This window comes from Taudactylus pleione, unplaced genomic scaffold (genome assembly GCF_031769625.1).
Source record: "Taudactylus pleione unplaced genomic scaffold, aTauple2 ptg000370l, whole genome shotgun sequence".
Classification (NCBI taxonomy): Eukaryota; Metazoa; Chordata; class Amphibia; order Anura; family Myobatrachidae; genus Taudactylus; species Taudactylus pleione.
In genome coordinates, this window is record NW_028284771.1 from 5642247 (window position 1) to 5652571 (window position 10325).

Genomic DNA, 10325 nt, shown 5'->3' on the forward strand with positions numbered 1-10325 from the left:
TGTACAGTGATCAGCATAAGAAAATATTATGTCTTTGCTATATGATATAATAAGTACTCCTTTTATGGGTAATTTTGGTATGTTACTAAGAGAAATTCCTAAAATATAACATAAGATTGAGGGGCTACACACAAGAAGAGAAAATTATGGGGAAGAGAGAAACTGCATAAAACAAATGCCCTATTAGCTGATAAAATAGGGATAGCACTACAGGATGCCAGGAGGGAATTGTGGGTGGGCAGAGTTGGACTGGCGCAAGGTGTACTGGGGAAATCCCTGGTGGGCCCCACTGCCTGAGAGCCCACCTCAAATCAAACATTGTAACTGTATTAGATGGTCAGTTACCTGGTGGAGTAGTACCACTGATCATGGGTGCTTGGTTCCTTTCTATAGGAATTACACCAAGATTTGCCTATTGGTTGGACAAGTGTCTGTGGTGGCTGGCCACACCCCTTAAGCATGGACCACTATCACTTCATTCCCCTGATGGTCCCTTCATGCCCCATCTGACACTGGGTGGCTACAAGGTACCCGGACCCATATGGTACCCTGGCAGTACAGGGAGCTGTAACAACTCATCCAGAATAGCTTGTTCATCCACCATTCAATCTTTCATGCATCAGCAGGTAGCATCTACAGAAGGCCTGGTATTCACAATGCCCTCTAGTGCTCAGGCCTGGCAGGCTTTTACTAGCCTAGTACCCTAGTACTAGGGCCTGGCAGGATCTGTGCATTGAAAACTATGCAATACAACATGAACACTGAGGTGTGTGCAAACGACAGCTGACAGCCACATGAAATGAGCACAATTACGTATTTTCATTACATACACATAAAGATGAACTGTGCAAATATCAGCTGAAGCCCATATAGATAGCCCTAAAGGAAATGTACCATTCATTGTTGGTTTACTGTCTATCATTAGGCATGTGCCCTGCAAGTTTACTTTTCTAAAAAGAGCCTTTTTCTATATTTTGGGTAATTTAAAACCAACAGTAAGTCATCTTTAAATTATCACAAAGTTCGAAACAGAGATAATTAAGTCTTTTATTCTCTTTAGCCTTTTTTTATTTGCTTCTTCTTCAGGTTTGTCTTTTGAATGATTTGTTATCACTAATTTTCTCACTTGCAACATCTTCAGCGTAGCCACTAGTTTATTGCTTGTATCAGAAAGCAGCTAATATAGCAGTTTATTCTGTTGAGACAGGGGTGAAAGCAGTGCTCCGACAAACCCATCAGATCTAATTTATAACGTGCAAAATGACTGAGGCACAGCACACAATCCTCCTTGAAAATGCCGCACACCTCATTGGCTTTACACCCAGCTATCTGCCAAGTTCATATGTTTACACAACAGCTATTGGCATTTATGGAGAAACAGATTATTCTGCCTGAATATCTATGGGGAAAGCTGTGCCTTCAAAGAGTGGAATGTAGTTATGTACATGCAATAGCGTCACAAGGGGGTTGGGGGCCGCACCCGGATGTCACTCCCCGAGGGTTGAGACCAAAGTGACGACTCCTCAGTGACAGGAGCCGGGTGGTGCACTGTAACATTACGTGCAGCACTCGGCTCCTGACACAGTGAAGGAGCCGGCGCTGCACACAAACTGGTCTCTGGGAGCAATCCGCAATTCTGGGATCCACGGAATGACTAAAGCGGGGGTCCGGGCCGCGAGGCCACATCCCTTCTTTGCAGATCCGCGTGTACTACTACACTCCGGGTGTCACCATGGGGAGGGACGCCACTGTGTACATGGCCATTTGCAGTGTATATCAAGTGCTCCTCACAAAAAAGGACCAGTGAGAAAGGGCCCCCCTTTCACCCGCTGCTCTGCTTAGTAGAGCAAGCAGTAATTACATGCCGCACGCATGCGCACGGTGTCTATTCACAGAGAGAGGAACTGGGGGTATGCCTAGTAGCCTCCAGAGTACTGGCATGTCCCCTGCATGATAAAAATGGGGGATGTGGCCGCGGGTATAGCATTTTCAGCGATGTCACACTCCCTTGCTGCTAATCCACTCCTCCTCATTTCACGCAAAGGTCTTGGTCGGGACCTGACAGAGGTTGGGCGGTATGGTATATTGTTATCTGTGAAAATCTACGTGTCTATGCAAAAAAAGGTCATATAATCCTGTCTGTGCAAATGATTGGTTAATGTAAATTACTATGGGATCTGTGCATTGAAAACTATGCAATACAGCATGAACACTGAGGTGTGTGCAAACGGCAATTGGTTGTGCAAATGGCATTTCGGATGTGCACTGTAATTTGTGCAAAAAAAATACATTTACAAATGACCCTAGCCTGATTTAAGGACAATGCATGGCCTGCCACCGGAAGTGATGTCAGTATCAACTGGTAGTGACGTCAGTAGAGCCGGAAGTGGCGTCAGGGCAATCACTTCCGGTTTTTAATACAAGAAGTGATTGCCACTGACGGCACTTCCGGTTCTGCTGGCGTAACTTCAGGTCCCGCTCATGTCACTTCAGGTTCCGATCATGTCACTTCCAGTTGCCGCTGATGTCACTTCTGGTGGCAGGCCATGCAGTTTTTCACTAATTGCTCCATGAGCACTAGTATAAGAGGAGGGTAAGTGCACTAGGGGGAGGTTTAACTGATTCCTGTTTGGTGTGGACTGTGTCCTGGATGTAGGCCAGCCTTTGGCCGAAACGTTAACTGGACTGTGATGTAACACTTATGTGAGTTATAAATTCTGTTTGGAAAAAGACCCTTACTCTTACTTACCTGTGGATTGTAATGAGGGTCCTATGGTTTTTTCAAAAATTCAGAGGGAATCTGATCTGATATGTGTGTGCCAAACAAAATAAAGTGAGTGAACAGTGAATATATCAGAGAAGAAACTCTTCTAAGTCGAAGCTCTCCCCGTTTTCCAGGTGGCATCTCTTGATCAAAATCATATGGCTCACATAGGTAGTAAGTCTGAAACATTAGAGACAACAAGCTCTTCTAAGTGCAAAATGAGAGAGAGACTTATAAAAGTGATCCAAATATTGTTTAAAAATGCACATGTTCCCTCTGTTTTGGCAAAAAGATCTCTTTTGGGGGGATGTAGAGGGGATTGTGCCAGTGTTCTCCCTAGCCTCGGCCACTAAAATGTATGGTTTCAGCTCTGGTAATGGGTGGAATTAACATATCAGTGTATTTTTGGGTTTAGATGAGAACCTGAGATGACCCAAAGGAATCCAATGCAGGCATGGGGAATGCATATAAACTCTACACAGATAGGTCCCTATTTGGAAATTAACCCATGACCCCAGTGCTGTAAGTCAGCAATAATAACTGTTGTGTCAGTACATATTACAAAACAGTTTAATTTTATTAATGCTCCAGTTGAAATGAAGACCTAATTTTCCCACTACATACAAAAATACATAATGTGACCAATTTAGTCAAAAGCAAATTAATATAATATGTTTTTGGACTTTGGCCAGGTTTTCAATTTTTGTCCACCTGCTTATGATGTGCTGCACCCCTCCCTCTTCTCTCCATTGTCCTAGTCTCCACCTGTTGTCAACATAACCATTACTCTTTAATGCCAATTGGCATGCCTAACAAAATGAAATGGATAAGATGAGAGAACAATGAGTGACAATGAGTAATTCTGCATAATTAGGCTTCTCCAGTAGTCTATTAACCTTTAGCAATCTCTATACTAGGGGGAAATACTTTAGGATGGAAAAATATGCATTTCTTCAGAAATTCCCCGCAGATTGTGTCATTTGCTAGTGCACAATTCAAAACACTAAAGTTTCACACAGATATTTTTGAAAAATTACTATTAGTATTACTATCACATACCACTATTATACTGCAATACTGTAATATAAAAATGTGTCTGAAATCAGACAATATTCTAGCAGTGTAGTAGGCTTCTGAAGTAGAGGTAACCCTAGTCTGTGCAGCTTTTGTGTAACAACACATTCAAGCATCAGTGCTGTAGCAGGGTGCCTCTGTGCCCTGGACTAGCACCCTCATGAACACAGCGCACCTGATGTTATGATGTCACACAGCAAGCGCCAGGGTAGCATTGGGAGCAGGAAGATGGCTGCTGGTCTTGCCCTACGGATGCACCCTCAGCTTTCCATGCAGATGGGTGCTTCCGAGTTAGAAAAGAGTGCCTCTCCAGGGCACTGTCAAAGTAGCACCGTGCCAATCCCTCAGACTTCAACCCTGGCAGCTGTACCAGCCGCACACCCCTCCCACGGTCCTGTAAAATGGCTGGTCATGCTAGCATACCTCCCAACATGACCCATTCCAGGAGGGACAAAATGGTCTGTCCCTGGGGCTTCCCTCTTAATATATGATTGCTGTCAACTGTGTTGAAACACCTTTCTTATCAATTATCTAGTTCAACACAGGTGACGAATCATAAATTAAGAGGGAAGCCCAGGAAGAGTATTTTGGGATCTATTCATAGAGCAGAGTAAAGCCCTGTTTTTCAGTAAATAGGGCTTTTTCTGATTGCTGTTATTTACAGAGTTGGTAACCGTGGAGATGTTCAGTACTTCTCCAGCAGTACCCCCACTCCGTGGCTGAATGGCATCACCATACTATAGTATGGTGAGTGCGATTCATTAAAGGACTGAAAGCTAAGCTTTCCGCTTCTCCTGTGTGTTCAGATTTGCAACCTCAGAATGGCGTAGTCCATACTTGCCTACTTTGGAAAAGTATTTCAGGGAGATTGTTAAAACAGCACCTATGAGCGCGGCGGTAAAGTGGACTTGTACTGCTACAGCTGAGAGGCGTGTCATAAAATAGACTTACAGCTTCAAAATGGGGGTAATGTGCAATCAGGGAGACTGGCAGACTTTTCAGGGAGAAAGGGAGATTGCTACTATTTCAGGGAGCTGCCCATCCACTTAAAGACATGAAACGACTGCACGATTAGGACATTGTAATCGTGCAGTCGTTTGTCAGTCTGTGATGTGCCTACACTGAATGAGCAGTCATTCAGTGTAGGCACATCAATCATATGCTGAACCTGATATTATCGTCAGGTTGTCCAGCATGTTTGCCGATGATAGATGTCTAAACTACCAGTGGGAGCGCGCATCGCTGGACATTTTAGAAGTTTTTCTTAACTATTTGCAAACGATTTATGAATGATTACTATATCGTTCAGTCATATTATTCATCTAGTGGATGGGCACCTTAAGCTGGCAGGGAAGTTGAATACTTCCTTGCTCTCTCTGCCCAGCACCTGGCGCTGGCTCCACCCCCTGTAGCTCAGCGTACTTTGCAGCAGGTCTGACGCAATCTACTGCACTAAGAAGCCGGCACATGCACAGTGAGAAGCAATCGGGCTACCCAATATATCTGTCTTCTCACTGCTACCAGGGATCGCGGAGGGGCCAATTACCGGAGAAAGACGCCGAACAGGTAAGTGTACATTAACGGCTACAAAACATCACTATACATCACATCGATGTGATGCAAAATGTAGGGATATTTTTCAGTAGCCAGTTTATGTTCTACATGAATAGACCCCTTTGTCCCTCCTGGAATGGGTCATGTTGGAGGTATGTGCTAGTATTTGTAGTATCACAACAGCTAGAGAGCCCCAGAATGCCTAGCATTAAATACTGCATGCAGAGTCTCAGCTGTATTACATTTTTAGAGCAACATGTGAACTGTAACCAGTAGTAAAACAGGCTTTGCCTGGACCTGGAAGGGACAGTGTTAAGCTGAAAGGCTATCACATCCGCCCTCGGCCCTCGCCCCTCCTCCGGTACTCTCAGTTGCACAACTCAGGTCTTCCCCTCATATATAAGTCGTGTCTCCTCTACTAGTACTTTCCTGGTCATCAGAAATTGAACAAAGGACAGATCGCTCTGTTAGCAGCAATGGCTGAGAAGTTTGTGCAGGATAAGCTGGCTGCTTCCAAAGTCACCGTGTTTGAGAAGAGCTCCTGCCCGTACTGTGCCCGGGCAAAACAGATTCTGCAGAAATACAGGATAAAGGAGGGACACCTGGAAATCATTAATATCGCCACCCTGAATATAATGGATAACGTTCAGGATTACTTCTTCCAGATCACTGGGGAGCGGACGGTGAGTTACAATAACTGTTATCAGTCAGTGCTATATAATGCAGCTGCTCCTTGCTTAGTTATTACTGTAACTGAGGCTGACTCATCATCACTATATAACTCTGCAGCATGGGACCTTCTATACGTTATCTGCTAACATCCATCCCAGCAATAAGAGAATGCTGTGCAGGGGATGATTGAGTAAGAAGACTGCGTGTGTCTGTATGTGGTTCAAACTTAAAGCAATTGCTATACAAGCTCCACACTTCATTTCCTGTAAGCAAATAATACAGTAAGCAAATGTAAGATCCTCTTGTCACCCATCTTCAAATCATGCCAAGCGCCCTGCTAGAGATATTTTTTATTAAAGATATATTCCTATATTAATGTGACAAAAGTGCAATGTATGGGTACCCTGACTACTGGCGCTGGCATTTCATCTACTTTTTCTTTGCGAGTAGTTGCCCATTTGGGTAAAGAGGCAAAACACTGACACTATAGGCCCGCGCATGCCTCGTGCCATGTATCATTATGTATTTATTAAGTTTCTTATATAGCGCAGCAAATTCCGTCGTGCTTTACAATTTGAATTAACATTATACTAGGTTGTAAAAGACATACAGACATACATACGGGTAAGAGGGCTTTATCATTATGCTTAATCTGCCACTTTATACCAATTCCTTTGTGACAAAAGTACTGATCCTAAACACCTAGTACATTATAAGTAAATTTGTATGTGGCTATGATTCCGCAAGGTTCAGGAAAATGTACTCCCAGTATTTTTGGGAACTGGACTTTCTAGTAGTCCTTACATGGCAACCAGATTTCATCTTTGGGCCATTTCTATTAATCTATAAGTGTCAGTACAAATGATGTGAAACCTGTCTGCCTTCTTTTAACTCTTCCGAACAGGCCATTTTTATTACCTGATATAATAAAGGATGGTGACTACTTTATATACTTCAATACCTTATATGGGGCCCCATTGACAAACAAAGGGAAATACCAGCTGGAATTTTTATTTAGTATCACTGTGATACAAACGAAAATTCCACTGGTATTTAGTAATACTTACCCCTCCGGCGAGGTCCAGCGAAATCCTCATCCTCTGCTGGGCTGCTGGCAGCCGAACGCTGCCAACGACGGGGCTCCAGGGTCATGCGCATGCGCGACAGTCCGTCTGCGCATGTGCATGACAGGGAGACCCGGCAGTACCTGGAAGGCTTCGTTGAAGCCGCAAAGGCACCGCCGTGTCCCCATTGCCGGCAATGGGGCCCGCATCGCTCTCGTCATCTTTTAGATGGCGAGAGCGATGCTGTACAAACAGCGGTAATCTTAGATTACCGCTGTTTACTAAATAGCGCAAGAAGGTATAACCCCTTTAGCGAGCGCTAAAGGGGTTTTATTTTGTTTGTAAATGGGGCCCATAGTCACTATGGGGCAGATTCAATTAGCTGTAGGGTTTTCCCGGCGGCTAATTGGCACACCGCACCAATTCAATTACCAGGGATTCCCGCGTTGGAGTCCCCATGACCCCGCGCGCTAGTCCCCGCAGTCTGACTTTAACTCGCAGCTCATGGAGGTGTGAGATAAAATACACGCTAAAACAACCAAATCGGCCTCGCGCACGGGGCAAAAGCATTGATTCCACAGTTTACACGGAAGCAATGTGTTTACGCGTATGAGTCCCGATTTTACGGCGCAGGAAAAAGGCTTTTTAATTGAATAGCTTTTCCCCGTGCCGTGGGGATTTTGGATGGCAATTAGTCGTGAGGAGAACCCCATGGCTCATTGAAACTGCCCCTATGTGTTACCAGGCAGTGATTTGTCTATATTTTATTCACATTCTTGCTTCTCTTGGGCACTGGATATAAATTTATCCGGAGGCAGCTTTGAGTATATCCATAACAATATAAGTAAATAACTGATGGAAAGGAGCAAAAACAAGTTACAATATGGCCTATACTATATAATTAATGTAAAGTTATGTGCTGGCAAGAACCCTGTGATGCTACGGACAAATAAATAAACTAATATAAAAACGTTACTGTTTAATATTCAGGTACCTCGGATATTTATTGGAGAGAAATGTATTGGTGGCTGTTCTGACCTGGTTCCCCTGGATGACAGTGGAGAGCTGGAAAAGATGCTGGTCAAAATTGGAGCTTTGGAGTAGCAAACTGGTAATTCTGACTACCGTAATCTACTCTGTCACTAGCAATGTTTTATAGCTATTAATAAATGACATTCCTGTAATAACTAAATAAATGACTGTTTAAATGCATCTATTAGATTTTAATTAAGGTTTCTCAATTCCATCAGTTCATCCAATGCATATACAGTTCTGCTAAAAACAAGATACAATTTTTGAGCATTAATACTGACAAGCAAAATAAATTGTGCATTACTCATTTAGGGGTCTTTTCAACAAAAGTGGGGATGTTGTCCAGAATATTATCGGGTAACATCGTCACTATTTTTTATGAATATTTAAAGATGCTTTCAGCATTATTTTATGCAGGGACAGCGGTTTGCTGTAACACGCTATCCCTGCAATTTTACAGAAGGCAAATGTTAAATATAAAAGCACATAAATATACAGGCGAATATAAAGCCTGTATTCACATGTCAATCACTTTCGGCAGGTTTAACAGGCTCTAATTGGTCTTAAGTGACGACGGTCACTGGGAAGCAAGGACAGAGACTGGGCGGTGTTACAGGATACTGCAGGGACTTATGGGAACATTTCCCTCTGTCCCTGCAGTTTTCGGACAATTTAATGTAATTTCTTCATATATCGCCATTCATGTCGTTATATAAAGTAAAGATTTATTGAGTGATTTAACACTTTTTTTGCTTTGCTGAATAGCAAAAAAGCATTAAAGCACTATAGAGATAAATGGCTGATCCCTACAGTGCGGTACTCTGTGAAATGGGAATTAGTGGAGAAGATAATTTCGTTACCTTCTCCATTATCCCATTGCTGAATAGGGGATTTACATAAAAAATATGAAAGATGATTTCTGCATTTTTTTTTTTTTTGCAAAACAGCCATTGCTGAATAGACCCCTTATATTTGTTTAACAAAACCCTGATATCTGTTTTTTTTTTATTTATTTTTTCTCATTCCACTTTGTGTATAACATGGAATAAATCAAAAAGAAAGAAAATGACTGATTCACAAAATGATTTTCTTTTCGGTTTCATTACAGGGTCCTATGCAATGTTCCAGAGCGGATTTCATGTTTCATCTATCAGAACTTCACCTTCCTGAATATTTATAGGAGTTTTGCACTGAAGTGTCTGATACTTTGCATGCTAATGATGATAAAACTGTCGCTATCTGTTAATTCTGTAAAGTTAAGTGTTTTTCTCCGCTGTGCAAAAGTGATAAGTTATTATAATTAAAGACTCGTGTAGCGCAAAACTCTCCTGCAGTGCTGTACACTTTAAGCCATATATAGAGATTTATATCCAAAGGACTGAGTAAAGTTAATCTGCTTGTTTACCATAAAACTATTATATAACAATTGAATACAATCAAACAAGTTAACTAGTATGTTTGATGGAAAGACCACATGATTGTTTAATGAACATAACGCATTATAAATAAACATGTATTTAACCAAAGCATAATTTACAACGTTATTAAAATAATCACTGAAATTTCATCCCAATTCTGAGCCTTATTAATATATATAATAAAGCTCCACGCAAGAACGGAGATGGGACCAAGAGAGGAAAAGTGCCAGCAGGGCAGACCCAGGGTACGACATGTCTAAAATAACTAGTACATTAATAAGGAAGAGACTGCTTCCACCAAACACAAGGCTTTTTCTAAATGCCATTTGTAATTCCATATAAAGGTGTCTAAACCTAAATTGGGTTACTTAGTTCCCTATAAAAACCTAAATGTCCTCCTACGTAGCATACAGTAAGTATACGTTTTGCTATAGACCTTCTTTTTTGTTTGTTTTATCCAGAGATCTCATATTAGTTGAGACCCAAACTGACCTAAGAACTATCTCCGACCAAACTGATTGCATCTGGAAACTTGATCTTAATTGGAATTAAAGTCTATTATATATTGATTTAACTTTTCCTAAACCGTATTCTCCGATATGAAGTAATATGATATTGGTCTGGAGATAATACGATGTTGCTGACTAATATCGAACTTCAGACCTCCACTTACCAACCAGAACAATTTATAGACTGGTTGACTAATGCAAAGTTGTTCCCTGCAACTCATTTTGCATGCTCAATAAT

General features: G+C 42.0%; 1 protein-coding gene across 1 annotated transcript; it reads left to right on the top strand.

The window, feature by feature from the left end:
• The first annotated feature begins 5770 nt into the window (after nucleotides 1–5770).
• Nucleotides 5771–9727, top strand: GLRX (glutaredoxin). The gene is made up of 3 exons (XM_088444630.1): nucleotides 5771–6075; nucleotides 8119–8239; nucleotides 9269–9727. Exons 1-2 carry the CDS (start codon nucleotides 5869–5871, stop codon nucleotides 8230–8232), a joined length of 321 nt encoding a protein of 106 aa, XP_088300756.1. The 5' UTR covers nucleotides 5771–5868; the 3' UTR covers nucleotides 8233–8239; nucleotides 9269–9727.
• Nucleotides 9728–10325: the final 598 nt, after the last annotated feature.

Coding starts and splice junctions, on each gene's coding strand:
- GLRX (XM_088444630.1), top strand. CDS start 5,869: ATGGCTGAGAAGTTTGTGCAGGATAAGCTGGCTGCTTCCAAAGTCACC. Junction 6,076..8,118: donor AGATCACTGGGGAGCGGACG/GTGAGTTACAAT, acceptor TTTAATATTCAG/GTACCTCGGATATTTATTGG.